This window comes from Cyprinodon variegatus, unplaced genomic scaffold (genome assembly GCF_000732505.1).
Source record: "Cyprinodon variegatus isolate N-32 unplaced genomic scaffold, C_variegatus-1.0 Scaffold392, whole genome shotgun sequence".
Lineage (NCBI taxonomy): Eukaryota > Metazoa > Chordata > Actinopteri > Cyprinodontiformes > Cyprinodontidae > Cyprinodon > Cyprinodon variegatus.
In genome coordinates, this window is record NW_015150845.1 from 349,538 (window position 1) to 363,833 (window position 14,296).

Below are 14,296 nucleotides of genomic sequence, written 5' to 3' on the forward strand. Positions count from 1 at the left end.
GCAAGAGTTTGATCTATCAGCTGGCTCCTCTTCGTCGTCGCTCTGTTGCGTCATATGCTATGTTGATCTGATTGGTTTATTTGGCCCGTCTATCACCAACATAGGCCAATCAGCTAACCAGTATTTTCGCCCCTTCCCAAAATTACTTCTACAGAAGGTTTCCAGATGGATATGCGGAGCAAATCCATCTGGCGGAGTCAGGTTAAAGCGAAATGTCTTCAATATTGGAAACAAAGTCCAGTGGATTGTTTTTTTTGACTTTTTTCGAATGACTATGACCTGGATGACTGAGAATCTTCACCAACACAAACAACTTTCAACCGAATTTACTCTGTATACTTCTAAAGAATCAAGCTGGTTCATCAAAGCAATGTTAGACCTTGTATGTATTTTATGTTTAGATAAGTCCTGTATTCATTTTTTCCTAATATGAGTTAGTTCACTGTTGAAGAAGATGTATTCTACTAAGATGCCTGAAATTTAAAAGGTAACCAAACTTCTCTGCAAGTCAAGGATTTAATATGTTCTATTCCTTTTTATAAGATCTTGTAGGAATATAAGCAAAAGTGTCAGGACTCCTGTTTTTCTGTTTGTGGTTCTGTGTTTGTCTCCCTTCATCCACCAGGAGGCGCCTGGTTCTGGTCCGCCTCCTCACACACCTGCTGATGGTTTCCTCGTTAAACGGAGTGTTCTTAAGCTGCTGACTGCCACTACTTCGACGCCAGAGTGTTTGCCAGTTTAGGGTACTCTAAACAAAGCTGAGTTTTTTTGCTGAGTCAAGCTGAGCTTTTTGTCAACCTCAGTTTAACTTTGTTTTTTGTCTTTGCCTCTTGGCAGGAAGTCATCCTGCAAACTGGATTTCTCGGACCTTCTCTCCCTGGAAGGATCAACTGAGCTTTAAACTGAGCTGGGGTTCAAACAGGAGGTTTGGGTCCACTTTCCCCAAGAGATCGTTTGAGCTTCTCACTGAGAAAAGGATTATTCTCCACTATGACCCATTCAAGTACCGCAGGAAATCTGAGTGGCAGTCAGTTTCAACCGCATTCTGGGTAAACCCTGTTCTGCCCTCCATCGAATCAGACCAACACTGGAACCACGGCACAAAGGCAGGAGTCAAGGATTCAACATTTTTTCTGGAAACGTGAGTCAGCAACCAAATCCTCTTCCCCAAGTTCACGAGTCAAATTTCCCACTGAGCCTGAACTAACCGCTGTGTCTTCCCCTCACTTTACAGTTCCAGTTGAGCGGTGTTCTGAGCAACACTTCTCCCTCTGCTAAACTTCTTCAATAAAACCTGTTAAGTCTTTTCCCTGGTCTCTCTGTTTGTTTTCTGCATTTGGGTCTGAACTTTGAAACATCATGAAAAAAAGATAACATCCCTTAGAATCAGTTTCCTTTTGCCACAATGATCTGCTTTAAGAGCCTGAAAGGGTGTCCTTCAAAAGCTGTTAATTCCCTGCATTAACTCTGTAAAAGTGAAGCAGCTCCTATCCCATAAAGCTGCAGCTTTATGACCATTGCTCTTATGATGGATCTGCCATTCCCCACCTCTACATTCAACAAGGCTCTAAAGCCGCTTTCAGAGAAGCCTCCCTATAGAGCTAATGGACCGTCACAGTAAAAGCCAGACAGAGATGAAGAGATGATATGTGGATGGACACCAAGATCTGAGTTCAGCATCAATCTGCTTTCTCTGAGCTCTGATGTCTGAATATTTCCAGTTGTCCTTCTCCAATGTTGTTTTTCTGATTGGTTTTAATCTCTTGTTTATTTGCTCACTTGTTAACAACTGCTTACACTTATTAGTTGCTCAGCGCTTTATATGGTTACTCACAAGGTCAAATGAAATTACTGATAAACAGCTGTGTGTTTAGTCTTTAGTGGAAGTTTCCAGCTTTTTTATTGTCATTACACTGTCACAAGCACAGAGCGATGAAATGAACTCTCTGTATTTAACCCTTTCCCCTTGGGGAGCACTTGGCTGCCATTGTGCGGCGCCCGGGGAGCAGTGTGGGGTTAAGGGTCTTTTGCTCAGGGACCCAGAGTGGCAGTCTGTGGGAGTGGGGCTTAAACTCAAAACCTCGGGATTCCAAGCTCTATGCCCTAACCACTAGGCCGCCACTCCCCTAATGTCACCTTTCTAAGGTTGGTTTCACTGTTCACTGAGACTCTAATAAGCTCCATCAGCTATAGGAGCAACCCACACAGAGCAGTAATTATACCAGATGTGTAAAGAAATATAAACTAGGGATGCACGATATTGGGATTTTGGCCGATATCCGATATGTCGATATTTTAAAACTCATGTAGCCGATAACCGATATCGATACCGATGTTAAAGCTGGACAAAAATAAGTAGTCATTGAAAATAGCAGTTTTGTTATGCATTTCTGACATTTTGAAAAATAATATACTCAAATATATTTTCATATGCTGATATCAAATAGATTTTTAAAAACGTGGTATCGATCTATTTTACTTTTAAAATCTCATGAAATTTCATCGTTCTGTTACAAACTCTCGTGATATTTTGCAAATTCTTGTGAGATTTTGTTAGTAAAATAGATCGATACCGCGTCAATATATCAACATATAAAAATATGGCAAAATTTCGTGAATTTTCGGGGGATTTCGTAGCATAACGATGACATATAGCAATATTTCATTAGTAAAAGAGATTGATATGGTGTTTTTAAATGGCAATATATCAGCATATGAAGATATTGGGATATTTTAATGTATCAATATTTTTTCCCTCGTCTTTAGAAGTTTTTAAGTCTGTAAAAAAGAAGTTTTTGAGGAAGAAAAGGAAGTAGTATTTTTTTAATTTTGTTTTTTTTTAGACTTTAGAAACTCAGAAGCTGATCAAATATCGGGTTAAATATCGGTGGGGTGGCCGATGTCCGATATTCAGTTTTAAGGCCGATACTGATAGGGGGCCGATTATTATATTATTATATCGTGCATCCCTAATATAAACCTTTCGCATTCATGATAAAAAGCCTTTTTTGTCTCAATGTGCTCTATCCAGAACTCAGCAAGTGGTTACGTTTTAGATACTCTGGTTTAAAATCTGTAGAAAATCTTTAATAGAAAACGGTTCAAGGAAACTTTGCTATCAGATTATTAATCTATTAATAAAAAAAATCTATGGATAAATTATTCAGCAAATTAATCATAAGCTGCAGCCTTAGTACCAACCATGCAATCGCTAAGCTTAGAAATGTTGCAGAAAGTGGCACATTATGCAAAAAAGGAATAACTAGTCCTTATAGATATGAAACATAGAGGTAATTATAACTGACCTCATTGTATTCTTTAATTGGTCTGCAGACGACAGGAGACTCGTGGCTAGAAATAAAGAAGGGGAAAGAACAGCACCTACTGTATAGATTTAATAATAGAAAAGGAGATGGGGAAATGAGATCTGGAACAAAGAGCTAATGTGAAGGTATTCAGCAAAAACAAAAACCCCCCAATCTGCATGTAGTGAACCTGCACAGATGTCCAGAAATAGCTCCAGAAAAAAAGCATCCAACTCCATCTAGGGCATTATAGATGCATCATAGATTTGTGGACTCAGCTTTGGCTGCCATATAGACATTATGAGACTTCTAACATGTCCTGGGTGCTGGCTACCTCATAAAACATTTATCATTTTCCCCAAAAATCCCCAAAAGAAAACCACTTCCAATGAGAAGGAAAGGGATATGAGAAAGCTCTCACTTCCCTAGAAATAAGCTCTGTGCAATGGAATCAAATCTTTACATGTTGGTGATTTTAGCTGCAGCAATCTGAAGCAAGGTAAGCGAAGTTCATGACAGACCCAATCATTTTGGCTTCAGCAATGCTATGAAAAGTCTTCAAATGCATCAGATCTCCATATTGACATATATTCTGAAATGTTTTGCTTACCAAAGCAACCATAAAGGTGGGCTGTGCTTAGGTTTTTCTGAGCCACCTGGGTCAGTGATTTCAACTCTCGATTAGTTGACCCGCTTTTCACATTTTTAGATCGACCTTTCCTTGCTAAAAACAACAGACCACAGCAGCATGATACTGACTTACTGCTTTACTGTTGCTGCTGTGAGCACTGTTAGCTATGCTGAAAACATTTTGGACTGTAATTTTGGTCCTATCAGTTCTCTTTTCCTCGCTGAATAAAAGCATACAATACATTGCATGTTGCTGCCTACATTATGCTTCGTGGTGGGATAGTGTATTCCAGTGTTTAAAGACTAACAGGCTGCAAAATATTAAAATGTGCGAGGCTCCCCCCAGAGGGCAAAAGTAAAAGTGCACTGTCGTAAATATGCTCAGCTGTTCTCCTGGTTTCTCCGTCAAGCCAGACGCGGTTGTTTTGAGTTTGAATTACCATGTCTACTGCGGTAAGTGACTTTTTTGTTCCAAATTGCGAGTTTGAAAATTTAGCATGTTTCCGACATGGGCTTTGCTGTTTTCTCGCTGGTTCCGCCATGATAACTGCACAAATATCGCCACTGCGCTAGCAACGAGCATGCCTTTCACTGGGGGCGTGTAGCAGTTCTCGCCGTAAAGCTAGGCCGACTCTCGCGATGCACGAGACTTCTGAGCCTGTGGGTGCGGGCCGAGGGCTCCTGCAATTGCAAGTACGGTATTTCCCCTACAGACCACCAGGGCGGCCGAGAAAACCTTTGTTCGACCTGAAAAATGTTGCATAGTATGTCTTTAAAACTCAGTGAAATTTGGCATCCTGGGCGCCATCATCTCCGTCAGCTGCAGTTATGTGCTGCTGTGGGAGTTTGTCCAAAATGCTAAATATTACCTCGGCATGTTCATGCAACTTTATAATATACGTCAACAAAACTGCACTTCAATTAGTCCTTTCAGATATTCACTTTGTATTCATCACAGTAACCTCGGTATGACAATACGTTCTGAATATACTGTTCAGCCAAGGGTGGTGCTCTGTCAGATCAGCATACCTCATCAGATGAGAATACCCATAGTCAATATGCATGTGCAAGACGTCAGATTTGCGTTAAATTTAGTTTTGTACAAAACATAGACTTTAAACTACCTTGACAGGCGTGTATCACGTTAAAAAAAATACAAAAAAATTTAAGGTGAGATCATCATAAGCTTCAAAAAACACCAAAAACTAAATAATGAAATAGTTTTTTTGTACAAGACTAATGGGATACACGCCCGCTGAAGTAGTTTAAAGTTTATTTTTTGTAGAAACCTAAAGGGAAAAGCTAAAGGGATAAACAGGAATTGACCATGGGTATGCTGCTCTGACAGAACAGTGGCTCATGTAATCCAATTTACATGAGGACTGAATTTTATGCTACTAATTGCACTGACTTTTATGCAAAGGTATATGAGTACAGAAAGCTAAATGCAAATGCTAACCCTACTTTTTTGAGTTTTAGTTTCATAGAAAATGTCATATTCCTTTGGGCTCATGATTATGCACATCTCTTTGTTCTTTTTATCAGGTTTCTGTTATGTTTTTCTTTAGAGTATCCAGTCTTGCTTTACGCCTTGTTTTCTAGTGGTAGTGTTTAGTTTTCCTTTCTCCATGTTTTATAGTCCTAGTAGTTTAATTATTATTTTGTTGTTGTTTCTAGTCTTCCAGCTTTCTATTTGTTGCTCTCTGCTGCCCTCTTGTGTTCTCCTTCTTCTCTAGCTCTTTCCCTCTCTTGTTCTGTGCACATCTGCTCCCAGTTTCCTCATTAGCCCTCTCTTTGTCTCAGTCTCCTTTAAAAAGCCCTCTCTCTTCAGTTCCTCTTTGCTGGGTCCTCGTCAAACATGCTCAAAAGTCTTCTCTCTGAGCCTTCCTCCTTATGATTGTGATTCCCCTGATGTCTCAATAGTTTCTGGTACGTTTTGACTAGTTTTCATGTTTTGAATTTTTGGACTCCTGGTTTCATGTTTGTATGGACTTTGTTTTCCTTTTGGTTTTATGGATAACCTGCCTCTGTTTTCTGTTAACTCACTATTAAATCCACAAGAGATTCACCTCTACCTCCCTGCGTCTGCTTTTGGGTCAACTAACCATAGCCAAATCGTGACACTTTTATAAAATGAAAAGAAACTAAAACAAAATACAGTTTTTAGGTATAACAGGAAAAATTTTAAAATGTTGAATAGACATGAATACATTTAAAGGATACCGATTTACTTAAACTGCAATTGTCTGGTACTTCATGGTATGGCCACTGTGTAGTAAATAAATACTCATAACAGAGCTAATTACATTCTATCCAGTACTATAAGTAAAATATATGCAATCTAAGGCAGACAGACATGCATTTGCAACACATACCCCACTCATTGGTTTTAAAAAACAATATTGTTGTTTGTAAGATAGCTCAAAGCTGTACCATCAGTCTGAAAAGATGTGCATCTAAGTCTGTGGAATGACCCGTGATGATGCTTGCAGGAGCAGAAAGAAAGATTGATGCCATGTAGAAGAGAGCAGTGCCCTGAATACTGACTGTGTCATTAACGTCCTCCAAGCCTCCTAGCAGCAGCACAGCAGAAAACAACCTAAAGCTGATCCACAGTCACTTTTCCTTTTGGTTTGTTTTAATAACATGCAGTTTGACATAAACTGTGTACTGTGCTCCAAAAATATTTCAAGGTGATAAACTGCAAAAGGAAGCAAAAACACATTCCTCTTTCCTTTGCTCTCTTCTTGGCACTCTGTCATACCATTTATCACTATCATGCTGATGGTGTGGGGTTTTTGATTGGCCACCTGTCCTCCCCATGGGCTGCTCGGCTAAGGTGTGACTTTAAACATCAGCCAAGAATAATGATGTTTGACAGCACTAATAAGCTAGGCCTCCTCGTTAGGACTCCTTGGGTCAGACTGCCACAACCAACGCCTCAACTCTTAGCTTTCTCTTTCATCTCTTTGCAGTAGAGCAACACAGCCCAGCAGTGTCCTCATTAGACAAGCTTATTGCCTTAATTCTAGCTAGCATAGTGACTCGAGATGGAGCCATTCCAAAGACTCCTATCATTTTGGGTTAGAGCATGAAACTCAAAGCTTTGACCACTGGTTCAGCTGAGAGGACTTGTGTTGATCACTGCCAGAACTCCCCAGATGAGGGGTAATTTCATGGGTTATGACATTCAATCATAGTCACAACTGCCAAAATGTTGTCACTCTCTGAACCATTGACCTTTATTTCAATTTATTTTAAAACCATTTCTGACTCACAAAGACAAAAAAAAAACAAAAACAAAAAAACTACTTTTCGTGGCAGAAGATTATACAGAAATCTGCTTATGATGTTAGCTGTGATCGGGCTGCATTCATTCTGTGTTATGTAAGCAACTTTAAAAGGGACAGAGTCATGCAATTTCAATCGTGTTTAGAGAACTAAATGATCATTTAGTGCAAGCAGTGGCACAGCCAGAACATTTTGATAGGGGTGGCAAGGCAGGGTGTAATGTGCACTGCAAAACCAGTTCAGGGTCAATCTAAACTAATCACGCTTTACCAACTGTGGAAAATGCAGATGATAATGCAGGCTCGTTCATTTGCCTAACCAGTTTTTTTTTTTTTTTTTGCTCTTTCCAAAAACAGAACTGAAAAGAGCATGAATTCTTTGTTTTTGTCTTAAACGTTAGAATAGTGATGTGAATAGTTACTGCCATTATTGTTGTCAGTGCAAAAGTGCAAATCAGTGAACATTATTCTGTAAGAAAGCCTAATGCTAAATGCTAAAAAGAAGAATTCTTCACAGAAATACACAAAGAAGAATTGTTCATAACATGAAGAAGATTATGGTCAACTTTTAGTATCCTTTAATGAAAAGTTTCTCCAGATCCGGTGCAAGACATACCGCTACAGAAGATCCTTCCTGCCTACAGCTATCAACACCTACAACAACTGTTTAAAAATAAAAGGTATGAGTTACTGCAACATTTAATTTCCCTTTGCGTTTAATAAAGTATTTTTTGAGTTTAAATCGAATTGAATTGGATAAAATGTATATTCAAATATTTCAGAACCACGGACAGCACTTGAATAGTTTTTAAAGGGTCAGGGTTGCATTACATTTATTGTATTCATGCAATTTTTATTTCCATCTCTTCGACTTATTTAAAAATAAAAGGTTAGAGTTACTGCAACATTTAATTTCCCTTTGCGATTAATAAAGTGTTTTTTGAGTTTAAATGGAATTGAATTGGATAAAATGTATATTCAAATATTTCAGAACCACGGACAGCACTTGAATAGTTTTTAAAGGGTCAGGGTTGCTATTTTTGCATTAAATTTATTGTATTCATACAATTTCCATCTCCATCTCCATCTCTTCGACTTAAAATATTCAAAAAAAAAGAAAATTAGAAACAATCCACTGGACTTTGTTTACAAGTTTCTCTTCCCATCCAGGAAGCTTTTTCAATTCAAAATGTCAGGCATAGCGTTGAATTCGAGGTTTTATACAGTAGCCCATCGAAACCTTGTTTTGTTTTGAAAACATGCAAATTGAAATGGAATGGGACGACCCCTTCATCCGTATCTATTTGCATGTTTAAAAAAAAACAACAAAAAAACAAGGTTTTGATGGGCTACTGTATAAAACTTAAAACTCAACACTATTCCAGACATTTTAAATTGAAAAAGCTTCCTGGATGGGGAGTGAAACGTCTTCAAACTTGGAAACAAAGACCATTGGATTGTTTTTTTATTTTCTCTTTTTTCAATGACTATGATCTGGATAAGAATCTTCACCAAATTAAAATATTTCTTTATTGGCTTCACCAAGCAAATCTATGGAGGAAAAAAATCCTCCCTGTAGGCCTCATTCAGAGCTTTAGAAATACTATATTTTGTATAGTAAACTTGAATCAGAGTTATTGAAAAACTTTACTCGAGTGTAAAGATTTACTGTTGGAAAAGATAAATAGGAAAGCTAAGATAGATCAAATTTACAATCTACCAACATATTTTCTATATGCAGTCATTACAGAGTTGCTGGCATCTTTGTCCAGCACTCAATAGCCTTTTAACAGAAGAAAAACGCTTCATGGATGCACAGAGGAAACATGCTAACAGCACAATGAAGGATCTTAACCAGGATTTACATCCTGAACCTTCATGCTTCAAGGTGACAATAGTACCTACTGTATCCCTAATGCAGTGACATGAAAAAATCAAATACTTAAAAGTAGGTTATTTAAGATTAGCATGATTAGGCTTTGCTTCCTGATAACAATAGCACCAAGAACCATGGGAGAAATAATTTGGTTAATGGTTATATTTTTATGCAACACAGATTCATTTTATCTTTCAAAGCACATGCTCCTAACCTTGAGCCGACTATTTTAGCAAGCAAAAAAAACTATCTGGACAATCTACATCATCTGTTAAGTTGGTGTATTTCAATATGAAAAAATATTTCTTGATTAATTCCCTGAACATAAAAAAAAAAATAATAATAATTTAGCAGTAGACCAAAATTTAGCCAGTGTATGTTCTATTGCCTATCAACTTCTTTAACTGTATTTTAAATTTGACATTTAAATCCTTTTAATGTATATTTTTCTATTATTGCAGTTGCAAAACCATTAGGCAATATTAGGCAGATGCCTAGGACCCCAAGTTCCTGGGGGCCCCATAAAACTCTGTTTACATGTATGGTTAATAAAACTATTCCTTATTTGTGCACGTTAATCATGTTTTTCATAAAAATCCTTTCCCTAAAATGCCATCAGAACCAGGTCAATAGAGGGCGCTAGGGCGCCGCCCCACCCACCCAATGACCCTGATTAAGACATAAAAAACTGAATTTTTTTTGTAATTTAATTTTAAATTAACATTTAAAATATTTTGAAATATATTAATATGTAAGATGTGCAAGATACATATTTAATATTTTTTGACTTGTAAAGCGTATTCAATTTTTCGTCGGATATATGACGTATTTCCACCATGCAGCACAAAAATCTTTGTCCATTGACTCTCGTTGAAAGCTGTACATGCGCAGTAGCTCCTCTGTAATACCAAGCTATAGGAGAGCTTGGGGCGCAGCTCGCTCTGAGCTGACAGGAAGTTTATTTGCTCTCCACCTCCCGCCACAGTGCCAACATATTCTCATTATCAGTTCGTATGAAATCGTACGAAAAGTTATGCATAGTATTTCGTACGTTTTTGACACTTTCCTCGAAAAAACATATCAGTGCTCATGCGCAGCCAGACAGACGAAAAAAAGCAGATCCGCGGACGGACGTAAAACTGGGACGGACAGTGCAATAATTACTTCATGATGTCTCTCACTAGGTTGCTTGCTGTTTTGTATCTTAGGGTTAGGGTTAATTGTATGTTAAATTCTATGTTATTGAATTGTGCGTAAGATGCGCATACGCACGGATATCTTGTCTCGAGGCAAGACGTAAAAATACGACCAAATACGACGTAAAAAACGTCAAACACGTACGAAATACTGCGCATAAACTTTTCGTACGATTTCATATGAACTGATAATGAGAATACACATGACAGTGCAGACGTTTTGCGGGTGACCGACTGGTCGAGTCGCTTGAGTTGGAGACGCATTAGAGAGAGAAAGAGGCCCAAGAACGGTCCTTTTCCAGGACCTGGTTTAGCAAGAAAGCGTTGCTAACTGCATTTAGCGAGGCTAACACTTTATCCTGCTTTCCCAGGCCTCCTTTTTCAAACCTGAAGATCTGAGCCAGCATGGATAAAGACAGCTAGGACTGATCTAAAGCACTTTTTAGAAAAGGCAAAGATGAATGAAAAAGAATTGACATGGAAAAAAATGAAATATATTGTACTTTTTTTTTGAGGTTTGTTAATTTGCATAGTTGCCCTTAAATAAACAGATTCTCAGAAAATAAAAAGTTTTTATACATTTAAAAAATGTAAGATTGATGTACAAAAAGTAAACCTGTACATGAAATTATGTTTTGTTTTTATACATATTTTTATAATGTTTTTTGTTGTTGGCATTCATATAAATATACTAGTGTGATAATTTAGTATACAATTTACTGGTTTTTATGTATAACTCTATTTTAAATTTATAGCACCCCTTGGAGAAAGCTCCACCAGCCGCCACTGATGCGAAAGCTTAAGGCTGATTTATACTTCGAAAGGTGTTGCAGTGAATGCAGAGATGTCCCCATCCCGCTCTCCAAAATTGTAGGTGACCGCAGACAGGAGGCCTCTGATTGGTCAATTCTACATCTGCTCTACACTATGCATCTCCTTACTGGCTTGTTTTGTTTGTATGACCATGATTGTGAAAAAACGACTCCTGAAAATGGACCAGCTGGAAGAGCGAGGTGCGCGAGAACGCTGGGACCCTTTTTCCACCTGGATCCCCACTCTTTTTCGCCTGTGTCTGCAATATCTAGACCCACAGTTAGTTTGCGATTTTTTCCCTTTTGCTTTGTGGCGTGGAATAACATAGCGCTTCAATATTGAGCATAAATCAAAAATGTCTGCATCATACCTGCGACACACTGCTGCAGGAGTATAACCAGTCCTTTATGATATTAAGTGTGTCCCCCCTCCTGTCTTTGCCTAGGGCCCCAAATTTCCTAAATCTGCCCCTGGCAGTTGCAATGACAGCAATATTTTTTGCAATGTTTACTTCAGTGCTTTATGTGTTTAAACACATAAAGCAAATTGCTTCTAGTCAGGCTGTTATGAGCTGTTCTAATCAGCTCATGAGTTATGATCTAAGCATGGGCGGTTCTAAACAGGGTCCAAAGGGGGCCAGTGCCCCTGTAGACCATGTCCTGGCCCCTGTACTGTAGACATAAAACTCGATAAAAATTCTAATGATGATATGCGCTGTCACAGTCACGGTTAATGATAGGTCCTTTGGATCTATTTCTTTTTTTTTTTCTTTACAAACTCTGTTTAATTATCTAAAAACAATAAGGTGATAGCTTCAGTGGAATTGAGATAGGATCCCAGTTTTTATCTGCTAAATGTTTTTTTTTAAAAAAAAAAAAAAAAACGAAAATACTCTAATTTTTACAGCTGAATGTATCCGTTTTTCTTGAGTTCTAATTCAGATTTTATAGAAAACTGTAATTTTAACTTAAATTAAAGCTACAGTGTGTAACTTTTAGCGACATCTAGCGGTCAGACTGCAGACTGCAGCAACATGAACATCTCCCCCCCACCGCTTCTCCCCCCCAACAGTACGGCGAGCGTTACGGGACAAAATGTCTTCCACGACGTCCGCATCACCTACCTTCTCAAGTGATGAGGTTTGTTTACATAGATAATTTTACAGATAGTATTTCATTAGTCTGTGTAGGGTATAGATTTCATGTAGACTTAAGATAATAAATATACCCGTTATTTTTTCTACATCGTTGTGACGTTTTGGCGATCTCGCAATCGCTAGTTTGTTGGCTCTGCGCTGCCGTAGCGCAAAGATGTCTGCCTCCATGGCTGCGAGACCCGCTCCTATGTAATTATAAATAACGAATTCTAAGGCAACGCAAATATTCAGGTTAAGAGGCTGAGCTCGTAGATGATGATAAATAACATAGTTATGTATAATATATTACATTTCTGACTGTATATCCCTGTAATTATTACACACTGTAGCTTTAAGTAAAAAAAAATATGTAAAATTCCTGAATTATGAATGTATGATGACCTAATAAGACATGGAATTTTAATTATACCTAATTTAACAGAAATTTCACTTCATCCGGCTATTTAATATATTTGAATCCTTTGCTCTGTTTTTTATTTTAAGCTTTTCTTGGCCCCCATGGAAACACGCGGGCCCCCCGGTACATTTTTGTCTAGAATCGCCACTGGATCTAAGCAATACCTATTTCACCATCCAGGGTTCAAAGACATTAGAAACAGAAAGAGGGTTTTTAAGGATATTCGACTTGTAAAGCTGAATGTTTTGATCTTATTTCATACCTGATGTTCGGGTCTCTGAACCTACCTGATGCTGCCTGCATCCAGCCACAGATTTTGTAGACGGTGGAGGTGCTGAGGAGGAAGAAGAGGCTGAAGCAGCCGATGCAGGTGACCACCAACATCATTGACATTCCGATGAAGAAGGAGGCGGCCTTGAACGCAGTGGAGGGGATGGCGGCGAACTCGGTGAAGCTGCCCTGACAGTCCAGGTCCCTGGAGTGTCCGTCCCCGATGCAATAGTGGAACAGGCCGAAGTAGCCGATCTGCGGGGTGTCCATGCCATCCCCGATCCAATAGGGCTGCGAGAAGATGGTCACGTTAACGATGCCGAAGAGGATCGTGAAAATGGCCCACAGGAGTCCGATTACACGGGAGTTGCGGACGTAATTGGTCTGGTACAATTTCGCGGCTTCTGCAGATGGTAGCATTGATGCGGCAGATCCAGGTATCATCTTACGCAGAGCCGAAAAATGAATGAAGGTTTGCGATCCGTCAGTGGAAAAACGAGAGAACCTCACATTTATCTCATAAGAAGATTTTCTCCCTCCTTCCTTTTTGCAGCATTATCATTTAAATAATAATAAAAAATCAGGATCGGACTATCTGTGCCTGTGCAGCTGCAGCACATCTGTCAGGCGGGATCAGCTCATGACGTCGCATCCCCCAAAAAGCAGGCAGAGGAGCAAAGTGAGGAGAGCTTGAACCCTGGATGTGACTCTGACAACTCAAACCGCCTCCCTCTGATTCGCTCGCAGCTCATCGCTGCCGCATTTGGACAAACTTGGAAAAATCCCACCGAGAAAGACGCGTTTAAAAATGAATTTCAGCTGAAAGCAACAGCTTGTTATTAGTAAACGTCTCCAAATGGGGTCGCGTTCACTAACAAGGACGCAGCGGCTCACGAATCAAAGCGTCCCACTGCAAATTACGCATTCAGATATAACGCCTGCCTCTGTTTGGCCGTGAAGCAGGGATAGATGGAGAGGCAGCAGCATCCACTGAGCTGCCGGTGATGCTGCGAGTCACAGAGGGAGGGGCGCACAGATGGTGGACGGACCCACAGCCTGTCCGCCAGCCACGCGCGCGTGTGCTCGTGCGAAAGATGACACACACCTTGAGGAGAACGCTGCGTCAACATATAAGGAACTGACGACGCATCGGATGCAAACACATCAGCAGCACATGCGCGTCCGCGTTGCTTTCAGCTGGATGACAATCTCCCTTTAACCCGAATACCAGAGCAACACTCAGCATTTAACACAAGGAGGTTATGCAACAACCAACTACACATATATTCAACGAAAAAAGCAATAAAAATGAATGTTTGTGGATAAAAATCACAATTTGAATAAAAATAGTGCATCCCTAAAA

General features: G+C 39.3%; 1 protein-coding gene across 2 annotated transcripts in view; it reads right to left on the reverse strand.

Annotated features, from left to right (window-relative positions):
- The window catches only part of LOC107092731 (lipoma HMGIC fusion partner-like 3 protein), a 45,319-nt gene extending 31,270 nt beyond the window's left edge, over positions 1-14,049 (reverse strand). The window contains exon 1 of one of the 2 annotated variants that reach the window (XM_015387360.1): positions 12,951-14,049. In XM_015387360.1, the coding sequence (XP_015242846.1) occupies positions 12,951-13,377 (427 nt within the window). In that variant the 5' untranslated portion in view covers positions 13,378-14,049. The remainder of the gene's footprint in view (positions 1-12,950) is intronic. The other variant, XM_015387361.1, reaches the window with a different exon arrangement.
- Between the last annotated feature and the right edge of the window lie 247 nt (positions 14,050-14,296).